This window comes from Microtus ochrogaster, chromosome 18, assembly GCF_000317375.1.
Source record: "Microtus ochrogaster isolate Prairie Vole_2 chromosome 18, MicOch1.0, whole genome shotgun sequence".
Lineage (NCBI taxonomy): Eukaryota > Metazoa > Chordata > Mammalia > Rodentia > Cricetidae > Microtus > Microtus ochrogaster.
In genome coordinates, this window is record NC_022020.1 from 64,115,380 (window position 1) to 64,131,597 (window position 16,218).

General features: G+C 41.8%; 1 protein-coding gene across 2 annotated transcripts in view; it reads right to left on the reverse strand.

Annotated features, from left to right (window-relative positions):
• The window catches only part of Atp9b (ATPase phospholipid transporting 9B (putative)), a 204,261-nt gene that overhangs the window by 41,909 nt on the left and 146,134 nt on the right, over positions 1-16,218 (reverse strand). For both annotated transcript variants that reach the window (XM_005356314.3, XM_005356312.3), the window contains exons 14-15: positions 6,497-6,609; positions 2,883-3,131 (exon numbers count right to left, since the gene is read on the reverse strand). In XM_005356314.3, coding sequence (XP_005356371.1) covers positions 2,883-3,131; positions 6,497-6,609 — 362 coding nt within the window. The remainder of the gene's footprint in view (positions 1-2,882; positions 3,132-6,496; positions 6,610-16,218) is intronic.

A 16,218-nucleotide genomic window follows, 5' to 3' on the forward strand; every position in this document is an offset into this window, starting at 1 on the left:
AGCCCATGGGCTGCTTGGTCTCATGAGGTTGGGCAGAAAAATGACAGTGGCACTATGTCCCAGAGAGCTTCTTCACCTCATGGAAGACTGAAAAGGGACAGGGAGAAGAGACCCCCAAGGTCTCCCTTCCTCTTCAGATATATCAAACTACCTCCACCAGCTACAGACACAAGTACATATGGGAAACATGTTACATTCAAACTAGAACATTCTTTGCCTGAGTGGGGAGAGAGGAGAGCTATGCAGAGATAGTAACAAGCTCAGAATTGTCCTAGGGCACAGCAACTGATGACCAGCCAAATAGAGCGGGTGGTGCAGAACTACAACTGCCTGAACTCAGCTTTGTTCAGCCTTTAGAGATATATGACCTCAGGTGAATTACAACAGCAGTAAGACTACTGAAAATCCTCAGAGGAATAGAAAAAGACCTAGACGACAGTGAAAGTATTGGTGCTTCAATCCATGGGTAATGTACAATGCAGTCATGTCCACTGTAACTAGATGCTCATGAGTCAGGGAGAAGATTCTGGATAGGGCAAACAGAGCTTATCTCTGAGATGAAGCTGCAGGCATCTGGGCTGAGCAGGCAGGTTTCTAGCAATGCAAGGTCCCAGAGTATGGCATGTACCAGGACAGAGTAGCATCAACACTGCAGTAAGCCAACTAGTCACAATGAAGGAAAAAGAAAGCAGGTAGGGTCCTAGATGAGGCAGAGAGACCATCCAGTGCTACTACTACATGGAGAACAAGTAGCTTGTGAGAAAGACAAGAAGCTGATTAATAGTATTCCAGGTGGTGATGCTGGCAGGGTGGGTGAACAACCAAATGTCTTCAGCTTTCCACATCTAAATAAATGCTTTCATTTTGTCCTGTTCTTGCATTACTTTTAAGTTCTTATGTGTTAAATGACATGTCTGAACTGCTTTATTCTGGCTACAATAATATAGTATTTTCACTGAACAGAAGTAATGTTAATATCCAAAACTTTAAGATAAACTTGTTTAAGAAAATAGCCACTAGTTACATTTGTTTTGAAATGACACAAATGTGCTTGTGCACTAGGGGTTTCCTTTTATGGTTCCTCATCATTGCCTTCAGTCTCTGAAAAGAGTGAGTGCCTTTCAAAGTGGCTGGAAGAAGGATGGACAAGGCAGCACTTCCTGACACCCAGCCTGGCCAAGTAGTCTTCAATCTTGAAGGGAAATCAAAGGGAAGGGTTACGGGACTGGGGATTCTCTACTAGAGTGCAGTGCTCTGGACTTTCAGAGTGCAAAGCTGACAGCGTACAGGAGACCCAGTGAGAACGTGCAGTTCAATACTCATCAAAGTTCTCTCAAAGAAAAATTTAAAGTCCTGCAAAGTCTACCTGGTGCATGATGGGGTCAAGAACATCACTAACACAAAAGGAAACCTGCTCTTCATCAGGAAAGTGGTTCTAGTATCCACATAAAGCACAACTGTTCATCACTGCACCTGGACTGTTAGAATACCACCACAGGTAACTTTTAGGAAGAGGAAGAAACATAGTACTAGGTTTTTCTAGTGATCAAGAAGTATAGATATTCTGCTTTGACAAACATACATAATATACCAAGAGACTTCTGCTGGGAAGTCTAGAGCAGCTGGGAAGAAAAGGTTCCCTCAAGCCTGGTGGGGCCTCATGCATCTGCAGACAACAGAGTTCTTCCCGCTAGGCATGCATCTCTCCACTACTTTCTGCATCCTGAAGAAGGCTACACCGTGGTTCTAGCAATGACTTACAAGGCTCCCTTCCTCACGTACAAGGCATCTATCTACTGGCTGCAGGTACAGTGCGCCTGACTGCACAGTGCATGCTCTGACAACCCCAGCCCACTTCTTGGGCTACTTCATGTGCTCACACTTAGTAACCTGCCAGGGCAGGCTCTGGACTCTGGGAAAAGTGTACAGCAAGAGAACCACGCTTTCTTACCCTCTCTCTATGCTTGTTCGAATGTTTCTTGACCCACTCCCTACTCCTCATGGTCTGTTTTCTGTTCATCAGTAACACTGGAATTCTATGCCTACTTTTCTATTATTTCCAGAACCAGAATTTAGCAGCTTTCCTAAACATACTGATTTTATACTTAATAAGATTCAATTTTGTATGATATTTGAAAGACCTAATTTGTTAGCACTGTCTCCACAGTTGCTTTGATTATTTTATATAATTGATTGAAGTACTCCAAGAGGACAGACTACATACACACTCAGAATGACTGCAGAAGTAGAAATTTTAATAATAGATTTTTCCAAATCTTGATGGAGTAAGGTTAGAAATGACTAAGTTAACACACTTAAAGTATTTTTAAAAATCATTTCTGTAGGTCTCTCAATTATTTATACTACAAATCTTTTTAAAGAATTCTACAGAATGACTGGAAATTTAATATACAAACCCAGTGACTCATTGCAACATGAGGAAAAACTGGACTATGAAGTACAGTAACGGTAATGAGTTTATTTTGGGAACTATATAAAGCCAGCTGAGTTTTCTCATGTTATTTCAAGTAAAAACCATTAAATGTAGTGGTATAAAAGCTAAAGGGCCAGAATCTTTAAGAATCTTCAGATCATAAGCAAATCTAGCAAATCCTGAAACAGTCTGAATGTTAGAGGTCTAGTCTGTGGCTATCAAGGATACAAAGGACCAACTCTTAGGTATTGACATGTTAGGGTCAAAGGTGAGCTTTGAAAGGTCTAAATTATGTCCAGAGGTATGCATTCCTTCAGCTAAGGACAGTCCTGTGTCCTTGCTCCAGAGAAGCAACCTTCAAGCCTGCAGTGTCCAGGTAACAGATCACACAGGTTTGCCCTGTGAAGAACATCCTCCCCAAACAAGATGCTCCAAGGAAGCAACTGACCTCGTCAGGACTGGATGCCTGGTAGGTGCGGTTCTCATCACTGAAGTCTTGGTCTGCTTCAGCAAACTCAGTCTCTCCAGTGACTCCAGCTCGAGCCTCGTACACAGGAGTGACGTTGTGACAAAGGGCGATGGCTTTCACTGCTTCATGGATCCGGCTGCTGACACTTTTCTTAACTTTAGGAGTTGAAGACTGGCTTCTTCTCAGTGGAGCGGAACTTGGGTTGTGCCCACTTGCTTGGGAGTGTACCTTTAAAACAGGGTGTCATGTAATGAGGGCAGACAAAATGAAGTGGTCTACATGTGGACCAGAAATTACTGGCATATTTTCTGATGTGAAGCAAGCTGTTTGAGATAAGAACAGCAATTTGATTCTTTCTCTTAACACTGTACCTAGGAAAGAAATAACTTTTGTCTCAGCAATGCAAAATGCTTGGCTCTTTCAAGGTTGTCAAACACACCAGAGCATTTGCTATGATACTTAAAACCCGGCACTTTCCCACTCCTAAGATCCATCAACTGACACTTTCCTCCTTAAAACAGCAAGATAAAGATCAAGGCAGAATGGTAAGCTCACACATGCACATAAAACAGTGTCAAACCAAAGCAGCCAGAACTCTTAAGACTTCCTCGAATGTCGTAAGTAAACCCACTGTTCACTGGTCTCTGAACTTTGGTGGTCTAGTTTGTAGCTAACAAGGATTAGACATAGTAATGGGGTGTGTCAGACTGCCTGTTGTTCATGTGAAACAACTGTCCACTTGAGCACTGTGTATCTGCCTAACTCCCATTAGGTCTGGATAGGAGTCTCAGGTGTTAGCACCCAGTGATGGATTTTTGTTACAGTACATATAAGTTAGGGTATACAATACATACTGTACAAAAGAAAACTTTATCCTGGCTGACAACGTTTTCTTCCAAGAGCCAAAGGCCAACTAACAGAAAACCCAAGACCTAGCGTGAGATGGTACTTTTGAGTTGTTAGCCAGGGTCACCCAAGAGACTTCTAAACATCACCATTACTATCTCAATTGGTAGCCCCTGCTCTAGAAGGTAAAGTCCCTATTGCTAAAGATGCTATGCATTTCAGACACAGGGCCTAGAAGCCCCTGGGTTGGAATATTTGAAAGTTCTCTCTTGGAGGGCTAGCTTTCATGGTATGGGAAGGCACCAATGGAGGAAGCAACCAATAATCTTATCCAACTTTGATGTCAATGAATCACAACAATGACCAGCATAGCAAGATAACTCTCAGGGTACAATTAGGGGCATGTATACCTTCATGTAACCAACAACTCTCTATTTGGACTTAAGACCTTCTCAAAAAAGGGAAATCATGCCTGGTACTGAAAACTTAGCTAACTACCAGGGCTAGTGACGTCATGGAATCTGCTGCAAGACACTATCCAATAGGAATGCCAGAAGCTACATCAAACATGACTACCGACACATCAGCTGAAGGACAACAATAACAGACATGACAGGGTGGATGAGTAAATCAGGAGGCCTCAGCCCTACACAAAGAACTACAGGCAACTAAGGAATGCTGAGAGCAGGAGAAATGGCCTTCCCTAAGGGAAGAGCATACCAAGAAGTTATCTACTGAAAGATGGTTAACCTCTGAAAACATATAGACACAAATAGCATCATAGAGGTTGAGCAGACTGTATTTGTGTATTTAAGAACACACACACATACACACAAAACAAACAGAGATACATATACAAATATTTATGTAACAACAATTAAGGAAGAGGCTATGAATTTGAGAGCAGGGAGCGGTATGCAAAAGGGCTTGGAGGGGAGAAAAAAGAAATGATATAATTAAAACAAAGAACTGATTTCAAAAGTTGTATTTTAGAAAATTTTCAAGACTAAACTTTTCATTAAAATTATAAAAATAAAATATTGATTTAAAAATGCTTTCAAGCATAGAGCATATATAAATTATATCTACACAAATCACATCTGCACATGTGAGATGCTCATTGGCATCTGTGCAGATATATCATATAAAATAAATGGATATTGTACAAGTAAGATTTTTTTTGCTATTTAGCAACATCTCAAGAACACAGTAGATGTTGGGCTGGTGGTAATTACAGAACAAGGTTTTCTAATTTTGAATGCATCATCGACAACTGAATTCTAAGGAGAGACAGTCCAATTTAGTCTTTGAAATCACATTTGAAGCACATTACTATAAAACACCCGGCTGGATTTTTAGCTGACGCCACAGGTGTGTGGTGCTCCAAGAACTAACACATTACCCAGTGAGCCACAGTCTGAGCCGAGTGTGAAACACGGGCATCATTATGTTCAAAGGAAAGCACGCAGCAGGCAGAGCAGCAGCCCAAGAAGAGAAGCTCCTAGCATCAATTATCTAAATTATCCTGCCTGATATTTTTGACAGGTTTCCTGGAACTGCCAAGCCAGTGTTCCTGAATTAGGACAGATTTTTTTTGTTTTCATTTTTGTTTGTTTTTATTTTTAAAAATTTTCTTTCAGGACATGCTATAGGGGTGGAGGAGGATACAAAGGACTGGAAGGTGGGCAGAATTGGGGTACATGATGTGAAATTCCCAAAAATTCAATAAAGAAATTATGTTAATTAAAAAAAGAAAGAGTAAAAATCATTGTGTCACAAACACTCCTTGAAGCCTGGGTTAAGTCCTCTATTTGAACTGAACATTCTCTACACAGAATGTCCTGCTATGACTAGAGTCAGGAGCATGGATAACCGGAAGGGCGGGGTAAGGGAGGACCCCGTACGGCACACCTGTCTGCAAGCCTCTGCAGAGGACAGACAACATGGATAACCGGAAGGGCCGGGTAAAGGAGGACCCTGTACGGCACACCTGTCTGCAAGCCTCTGCAGATGACAGACAGCTCCCATCCATGTACTCAGCTCTTGGCAAGTAGTATTATCTTTTTAAAAATGTCATATGATAATTGCTTGCACAAAATAACAGGACACAGAGAGAGAATGCCTGCTGATACAGCAAATCCACATGCCGCTAGAGTTCAGTTTCAGGCATGATGGTGCATGATGCTGAGTTATCTACCTTAGTTACTGGAAAAGATGAAATCAGAATTTATTTTTTTAAAACCTAAGAAAGTTTTATTATGAAGAAAAACAAAGGTATTACTAGGAGACACAGTAATACCAGTATCCTATTAATTTCCCCTTAAAATACTATTTACTAAAGAGTTTATTTTTAGAAATAATTCACTAGCCAGGTGGTGGTGGCACACACCTTTAATCCCAACACTTGGGGGGCAGAGACAGGCAGATCTCTGTGAGTTCAAAGCTAGCCTAGTCTAAAGAAAGAGTTCCAGGACAGTTAGGGCTATTACACAGAGACACTCTGTCTTGAAAAACCAACCCCTGTAAAAGAAAAATTCACTAAGAAAATAATATAATAAATGATTTGGGCTCATTATATTTCCCATAATTCTGCTGATATACAAATGCTAGTTATAATTTCTTGTCTAAGATACTACAATTGATAGTATGGTAATAACAAGGACTAAAAGTAGCATAAAACAGGCTCAATATTGCTTCCCAGTGTGGGTGCACTGAAAGAAGACGGCATCAGAAGGTCATCCACATACCTGCAAGTAGGAACTGAGGATGTGGCTTTGGATTTCGTCCATAGTGTCTGTTCCATAGGAGACAGTGCCCAGATGGAGTCGCTTGAATACCATCTCGTTCTGAGTGAGAGTCCCTGTGATGGGGAGAGCAGCAGCAGTGAAGACAGGCGATTAGGGAAGGCCTGCTGCTCTGCGAGGAGCTCTGGCCAGGAGGGCTGCTGGGCGCATTGCTGACTGTCCCTGGGACACCTGTCAGAGATGCAAAGTCCCAGCAGAATGCTCATTCTGACCGGGAGCCTTAGGAGTTTTTCCCAAGCATGTCACATTAACAATGAAAGGTCCTCTAGAAAAATGAGAAGTTGAATCTCTGCCTTTGAAATTAAGATCTGTTAACTGGCATAATGGCAACTTCTGCTGTTCTGAATAAGGCATACATAGGAAGCTAAGTCACCAATGACTCAGTCACAGTACTGAGCTGGAGAACAACATGACCTAGCTCCAAATTAGCATGGCTTAGTAGACTTAAAGACTGACCTTTGAAAGCAATCATTACTGGTAGAGAGGTATATGCTACAGATGTTTAACCCTTAACACATATTTATGTCCCTTACAATGAGAAGAAAGGGTTGTGAGACGGGAGACAATTTCCCTCACTGAGTTTCTAAGAAAGCCATTATTTAACACTGTCTCCTCAAAGCAGAGCAGACGCATTAAAATGACTATACCCAGGACTGCAAATAGTTAACCCATATATCTCATGTAATGCAAACACACTGCAGTACATGCACATGATTAGTTCACCTGATTTCACAGAAGTAAAACAACAAAGGAATGCTTAAATGCCCTTTTAGTTGAGAAATGGGAGCTGCCATGCAAGGAACTTGAGTCTCGTCTGCACTGGGGCTTCCGCAGTGGACTCAAAGCACATACAGCAAGGTTAGCAACTGACAGTGAGCGGTGTGACGGCCAAAGCGGTGGCTTTTCATATGGTTATAAAATATCTCTATGCCTTTTATTTTCTTTGGCATACATGATATTGACAGGACCTATCAATGACTAGTCTCAATTTACGTTCAGAGCAAAATGGGTTATTGACTTGGAACTTTCCAGAATAATACAGGATCTTCTTTACCAAAGAGCAGATCTGTACATTTTGACAAACCCTCTTAGACACATTTATTATAACTTTACAAATTCCTCAAGAGCAACACTGGCTGTAGCCTTGTGCACTCACTGTGTGCACTATACATCTGGAGTAGATGGCTCCAGCTTCAGAGAACCGGAAATGAAATCATTATGTAAGATGTAGTTTATGGCAGTCTCAAAGTGGAATTAGCTTAAAATACATGTTACATTAAATATCATAACAACAGCCCAGCCTCAGGTAAAAGGGGAGCTCTGTATATGGTATATAACAAAGATAGACAGGATTCCAGCACTACGAAGTCAAAGGTAATAAAATAAAACACTAACTGGTAAACAGAAAGTTCCCGAAGTATGTGTTCCCAAAGTTGACAATATTCTAAACGAATTATATGCAAAAATGTTGTTTTAGATGACTTGATGTAAATAGCAATTTTTTATAGACTTTTCTCCTTGATGATAACTTAGAATGGGCCAAGGAGGTCAGTATTTTATTATGAACAACTCTATATGTAAAGTTAAAATAATATTACAACAAACACTGATATAGGTTAGACTAATAATGAGAAGCTGTTTATAAAAAATTTAAAATAATTTTATTGAGAATTTTATACATTTTCATCATAGCCATTCTCCCTTCTCCAACTCTTCACAGTGCCATCTCCATGTCCCTTCTCCCTCAACTCTGCGTCACCTTTCCTGCCCTCTCACACCCCCACATCCCTTCACTCCTATCTCTGCAGGCATCAAGGCCAAATTAAACTGGCCAAATATTCTTAGATATGTGGACTTCCATGGGAATGTGGCTGATATATCATAGAGAAGAATGGCCTCTCCCAGAAGCCAACAACTGCCAAAACTCCAGTCAGGGTGGAACATCATGCCCGCCTCCCCAATTCTTTGTCTTCAGACAATCTCATGCAAGTACTATAGACTCTAAAGTAATAACAGTGCACCTCTGCTATGCTCTGCGCTGCCATGACTCCTGGCCGAGAAGCTTTCCTGGGGAAGCTTAGTGGGTTGTGGTCAGGCATCTCCTACACCCAGCAAGTCTCCTGTGTCCAGCTGTGCTGCTGCTCGTGTACAGTCTTGTCATTACCCAGGATAAGTCATCCTAACCTCTTCTCTCCCTCAGAGCCCAAAAGCTTAATGCAGGTGCACACTGTATTTCCTTCATAAATTGCTGTAAACCATAATTAACTCTTGCTTTTATTTCAGATCTTTGTTAAATGTCCTGTAGAGACACTGTGTTCATCTGCAAGAGCCCTGACTGACAAGCAAGACCCTCACCACTGCCTCCTTACAGTGACATGCCACCAAAGGTGGCGCGGGGATATCACAGGCATCTGGGTGGCACACTGGATGTATAAAGTACCAGACATGTAAGAGGTGCTACCAACTGCACCCTGATATCACCCTGCTCCCAGTTCTTCCTCCTCTGCTCTCTTTGTGAACCTCTTGAAGGTATTCTTAAATTCATGTCTAATATTTTCTAACACACTTCCCACCTGTGCTATATTTATAAAACAGAAATCTCTTGATTAAAAGTAACCAGTAATTTGATATGGTTCACCCTTCTAAATATAAACTGCTCAGGTTAGACAATAGAATTCTTCATTATGCCATCTAGAGCTACCCTTTTTTTTTTTTAACACCGTTTGACACACCTGGTTGTTACCTTCCACAGCCCCCAACTCTCACATCTCCACAAACTTCAAATAACTGGGGAATTGCCTATGTGGCAAACATAGGGTTGGTGTAGTAAACAACTAGAGTTCACACGCCTGTGCTGTTTGCTGTCAGCTACTTCACACCCAGTCTTTAAAAGTGTGTAGGGTGATTCATGACATGTCAGAAACATAAAGTATGGCAGTGTGGGTTCCTTTGCTCAAAATCCCACAGCTGGAGACAAGCATCGGAAAAAGCCTTACTTCTAGAGGCCTCAAATGCAAGGAAGGGAAGGCAAGGCAGGGAACACTCTGAGAGGGTGAGTGCTCCAAGAGATCAGCAGCAGACATGGAGAGGAGTGCCCTCAGGGACTGCATGGAAGCAGACTTAGAACTGACGCTCCTGGAAGGCAGACCCAAGGGACAGGGCTCAAGGAGGCCAAGAGAGAAAGGTCTAGAAACATAAACCAGGCTAGTCTCCAACTCTTGACTCTGTTTTAGCCTTTGGAATGCTGGCATTATAGTTGTGTGCCACTGTTCCCAGCTAGGGATCTGGTCCCCTAAGCGCTGGGGATCAAAGCTCTGGCTCTGGGCAGGCTATGAAGCTCTGCATCACATGATTGTCCTCCCAGCTTGACTCTGTATTATCTCAATGTCACCCCCAAAGTCCAGCTCGTAACTTGGAATGAAAATTGCTGCTGATAAAAAGAATGAAGAAAAAAGTTTAATTAAAACTACCAAGATGGGACGTGGCCCAAACCTTTAAACCTAGCGCCTAAGCTGCAGAGGCAGGTGGACCTCTTTGAGTACCAGGGCAGTCTGGTTTACAAGGTTCCAAGTCAGCCAGGGATGTGTAGTAAGACCCCATTTCAAAAAAACAAACAATAATAAAACTGAAAACAAACAAATAAAAACCTGATAAAACAAAAGAAAAACCTAGGGACTAAAGATGCATGGGAGAAGGCATATATGACACAAGTATTTGCATCATGTATCATTCATTTGATGGGGTACTTTTTTCCCCAGGTTACTGGCAAAGAAAAATCTAGCATTTCAAACACAACAGGTCCACAGTGGTATCAGATGCTTTCCCAACACAAAGACATATCATTATAATCAATCCATTCAAACTATTTCTAGACAGTGAATTTAGGGTTTGAATGTGCCTATTTAATCATCCGTTTTTAGCCTGTGATATAGTATTTCCACTCTAAGTTTCCCAAGTTCAACAATGCTAGCTACTGTATCTTGCATCTTAGCATCTTTGGGGAAATCTCAAGAGTAATATCACACATGCACAAAGACGATGGGGGGGGGCTACAGAGAACACTAAAATATTAAATATATTGTTGCACAGTACATTTAAGAGACATGATGTAAAAGGTAACAGAAACCCAGGTTACAACTATTATCTCCTCCTCTTAGGATAATAATTATGAAGATAACTATAATATTTCCTCCTCCCAGAAAAGATATTATAAAGCTCTGTATTTAGATTTCTTTCCTTCTGCTATGCAGCCCAGCTAGTCTCACTTGTAATTATCCTGCCGGAGCCTCCTGAGTAGGCATATTTATACTATGAAATGTTTTAATTTTTGATGCTATTCTAAATGAAATTGCCTTCTAATTCAACCTTGGGATAGTTTATTGCTAGTATATAAAAGTACAATTCATTGTTCAGAGTGCTTTTGTTGTCGATACTTTGGCTATTAGGTTTGTAGAGATCCATGATGATTTCTATATACAAGACTTCACCATACATAAGCAGACAGTTTTACTCTCCTTTATAATATGGACGCTACTTCTTTTTCATGTCTACTTTGCTCTGGCTAAATGTCCACTCATTCATAGCAGAATTATCTCCAATAAGCAAAAAGGGAGAAACAACCCCAATGCCCATTCATTCATTCGTTCATTCATAGGTAGATAAACAGAATGAAACACACACACATACACACTAGAATAGTCTTTATCATAAGAAATAATGAAGAACTCACTATATTCTACACTAGGGATTAATCTTGAAAATATTCTACTAAATGAAGCCCAACACAAAGGGCCCAGATGTTTTATATCATCCATATGTGCCCACCAGGCAAATCCACAGGGAAAGAAAGTCGGGCCAGGGTTTCTTTGGACTATAAGCAGAGAAGATACTGAGTGAGGAGTGATTCAGTGCATACAGGGTTGCTCTGGGAGAAGTTTCTAAACCTGGACTGTGGTAAGCACTATATAATAGCTATACCAGTGCTGTGGAAGAGAGAGAGATAGTCTGAGTTTTTCATTTGACTCAAACTATAATGTAATAACTGTATATTTAAAATGTCTGGGCTGTAATAAGCAGTTTGGGACAGTTCAAAACGGATCTATTCAAACCACTGAATAGTATTGCCCACCAGATAAGAAGAATGAAGTGTCTCTGATATTTCAGCCTTCTGGTTAAGCACATCCTACCTGGCAGGATCCTAGAATCTCACTGTTGTGTATAGACAGACGCTCCTTAGGTGAATGCACAAAACACTCACAAAGCGAGAGGGATCTTCAGAATTTTCTTAAAAAATTTTCAGTGTTGCACTGCCTCCTGCAGTCATTCAGAATCCCTTACGTCAGTCCCAGGCGAGCCCGGCATCATGGAGTTCTTCCTCTGTCTCATCTTGGTGCTTCTCATGGCTCAATCACTTTGTGATTTCTAGATACTTTGTCATCTTAATATGACAGAAACTGACAGGTTCCAAACTGGAAACTATTAAAAAAGAGGTGCTGGCTATGAAATCAGGTGGTGAGGGAGCCACCACATCAACGAGAATGACATTGAGCTATTGATGACATGCAGTTCCTGTGATAACAGGTTTTCTTGTGATTTCTAATAGAAAACAACACAGTAGTCTTTTATAAAGCAGCGGCTTTCTGGACTGCAGTGAGCAAGGCAGGCAAAAAGGAAATTGCTTTCTAAGAAAAACGTCCTGCAGGCATCATTCTCAGGGTGGCAACAGATGCAGTCCATGCAGGGGAGCAGATGGGAACCTCTGATTAGAGCCACTAGGCTGCAAGTTGACAGTAAACTGAGATTCTACCAAGCCTTAATACACAGACAGGTGACTTTTAATAGACTAACAGAAGAAGCCACCTACAATACACAGGGACCAGCTCATCCCAGGTCCACAGAACTTTCTGTGAGCAATGGCTACTAGAGATCACTCATCACAGCTAAACAATAAGTGAATGAAAACAAAATCTCCCTGGTGATGGCCAAACCACACGCAATGGTCATTAAAACACATTATTGAGTAGGGCATCATAGCACATACATAATAATCCCAGCACGCAGGAGGGTGAGGCATGATTAGCAGTTCAAGGCCAGTCTAGGCTATGTAGAGAATTGTCTTTAAAAAACTAACAAAACTGGAGAAATAGTTCAGTTGATAAAATATGTGGCTTGCAAGCATGAAGACCAGAGTTCAATCTCTAGAACCTACATTTTTTTTTTTTTAAAGTTGGTGAGGCATGGTGGTGGTGCACACCTTTAATCCCAGCACTCAGGAGGCAGAGGCAGGTAGATCTTTGAGTTTGAAGCTAGCTAGATCTACACAGTTTCAGACCAGCCAGGGTGACATAGTAAGATCCTGTGTAAAAAACAAAACAAAGCAAGTTTGGCATAGTAGTCCACATGTACCTGTAATCCCAGTGCTGGGGAGGTGGAGACACAGAGACGCCTGGAGTTCAACAGTCAGTCAGGCTAGCTCACCTGGGAGCTTCAGGTAAGTGAGAGGCCCTATCTTAAAAACATGGTGGGGAGCACCTGAAAAACATCCACACATGTCCTCTGACCACCACACATACAGGTATGAACATTCACACACATCCACGCACACACATATACAAATCAATCAAACACACACAGACACACACATCCTATTCATGTAGAAGCAGTCTACTTCCCTTGTCAATCAGGCCTTTCCCAATGTCTGCTCAGCCACTGTCTGTGTTGAATATCTCAATCAGTCTAAACACCCAAAATGTTAATTATAGCACTCACACCCAAGTATAGACTTTAGTGAATGGCTGCCCTAGTACGACAGCATGTTTGTTGCAAATGACTATTGCAGTTACCACCAGTATGGAGAGACCTCAGTGGCCTTCTGGCTTAAAGGACATTAAAAATTCCCTCTACGTCTTAGTTTCAAGATCTTCCTACACTAACTAGCACATACATCCATTCTTTTTGCTGCTTTTAAAAACTATGAAAACAGCATTTCTCTCCTGATGGTACTGTCCTATGAACCTCACAGTATTCAAACCTGAACATGACATTTCGTGTAATGGAGGCTATAATTAAAATATAAGTCCAAAAAAAAATCCTGTTGTTTCAAGCAATGGTTTTGTTCTACATGAAGACAAAAACTTCCTGGCAAAGGAATTAATGTATTGCTTTAATAGGCTGCACCGTGAGTTAAGTTTTAAAATTTATGAGTTCACTGCAGCATTGTTCTTTAAACAATGGCATTGTCAAATGCAACCAGTGAGAAGATTAAAGTTCTCCCAGCAGATTAAGTACAAATTATCCGTCCTCCTGTTTCAGCATCATTTGTTCATTTATCACATAGCGTCTAGCATTCCTGGTCAGTGTCAATATGCTCTGCATCCTTGCAGCTAACAGATGTCGACTCTTGTCGAGTGAATTACTTTATGTTTCACGCGCTGCTGGCCGCAGATGTGTCACTATAGCAACATCATTAATTTCAGATCTTACCGGAAACGTGCACTCCAATCAAACCTAATTATACCACATTGCTTTCTTGTCCACAAGAAGGAAACTATAATGCAATTATTGGGACACTTCATTTTCTATTCTGCTGTGGCAAATGAGAGAGCCACTGTGATGGACGCTTCTTGTCAAAAAGCTTATTGATGAAGCACAAACCCAATTTACAATCATACGAAGGACCACCTTACAATTATGTTGGTAATGTAAAGCTCTTGGATGCCAGCTTACACGGAAGCATTTCAGCAGGAATTCAGCCCATGTAAGATGTCTGAAAACTGACTGATGCCCGAGTAGTAAACCTCTGCTCACCAGAATCAGAGCTGTTTACGCCAACAACCATCTACTGCTGCAACTGGTGCTGTGGCTGAGGACACAAGGTATCAGCAGCTAACACCTGACCTACTTCCGACACATATGCTCAGGAGAATTCATATCCTTGCAGGAGAATACAGAGCCATTACTTATGTCACAAAAATAGAGAATACGAGACAGAACTAGCAATTTACATCCTGGAACATAACACTAAGAGTGCACTGTCTCAGCAGGACACAAAAGGGGCTAGGGGGCAAGACGGGCCCTGTTAGACTTCCGCAGATTTCTATTTGTGCTCATCTACTGTCCCTGTCCACAGAGTTGACCAGCAGTTACCTCTGAGCTGGAGAGGCTGACAGTTCTCACTCAGGAATGCTAAGAAGCATCTGAGATCACAATTAGAGGGGTGGTCATCACTCACTCTCGTGTCTTTTCATCTGACGGTGTGAAATACATGCTTTTTATAAGACTGAGGTGGGAGAAATGAAATGCCACTTAGCTGCTGACAGTAATAATTTTATCATTTGTTCTCTGTTATTCATCAGCCTATGACTTAGTTAGTGTGGACTTTATGATAGGCTACCTACCACCTTCAAGAACCCCTGGGACACTCAGGAATCAGGGATCCAGAGTCCATCCTTCCCCGAAACACAAGCTAGGCCAGGATCAGTAGGTGATGAGCCAGCGGTAGGGAGAGACTGCAGCTGGAGATGCTGCCACAACAGGCATAGCATTTCTAGATAAACGGCAGACAATGGGGAAAAACTCAGCCAAGGATGACATTTCCTTCAGTGGCTCTTAGAGTGAAAGGCTTTTGTAGAAAGGCAGCAGTGGCCAGGCACAATGCCTCACATCTGTAACCCTGGCATTCGGGAGGAGGAGGTGGAAAGGCTACCATGAGTTCAAAGCCAGCCTAGGCTACATAGTGAGTTCCTGGTCAGCCCAGGAAGCAGAGTAGACGCCATCTCAACAAACAAGTGAAGCCATGACAGCGTCTGGTTTGCTCCTCAGTACATTCCATACAGTTCTGCCAGGATTCTTAAGTATCACACTAATGTAAGAAAGATTGCTGTGCTCCATTTTCAATTTGAGGTGAGTTTGTAGACATTAAACCCCTCCCTCCTCTGGCTGAGGCCTGCTGGTCTCAGGACTTTGAGAGTTGGGAGAAGTTCTACTTGATTGAGCCTAGAATTGGAAAAGGGGGCAGAAGGAGTCTCAAGCCCCAAATTGTTCACTGAATGAGGCTTTGTATCCCAGGCCAGTGAGATAGAACCCTGAGGGTTAGTGGTGGTGCATCTGAAGCTACTGTCTGTTGGCATGTCAATGCTCCAGCTACTTTTTGCTTTTCGGTTCTGTGGCTCCGTTCTGCAGAATGATATATTCAAAACTTCCTGCCCTCTCGTCTTTTGACTTATAATCTAATCCCAAACACTAGGACTGCTTGTACCTGAGAAGCACTGTTTAAGCTTAAAAGCAGCACCAAGTGAAGAAATTTTTGGGTTTCAGGATCTTACTCTGATGAACTGAAATTTCACAATGGAAAATGGGCAGCTGTAATTAAGAATTTCATTCTTGTTTTTTAAAAGAGGAAATCAGCATTTTAAAGAGGTCTAAGGTCATAAAACATCTACATATTAACAACAGAGACAGACATTGAAAGTCTGCTTTTGGGAATGACTAGGACAACTCAGGCCAGCACCTTGCTTATCAACACTACTGCTGGCTCCAATGCCCAAAGCACCTCAGGGCCCAGACATATACTATACAGCCTCCCAGCACCCACTCTACAGAGGCTCTGGCCCCACTGGTGGTAGTCAAGTGAGCTTTGAAAACAACAACAAAACAGGAAGAAAAGC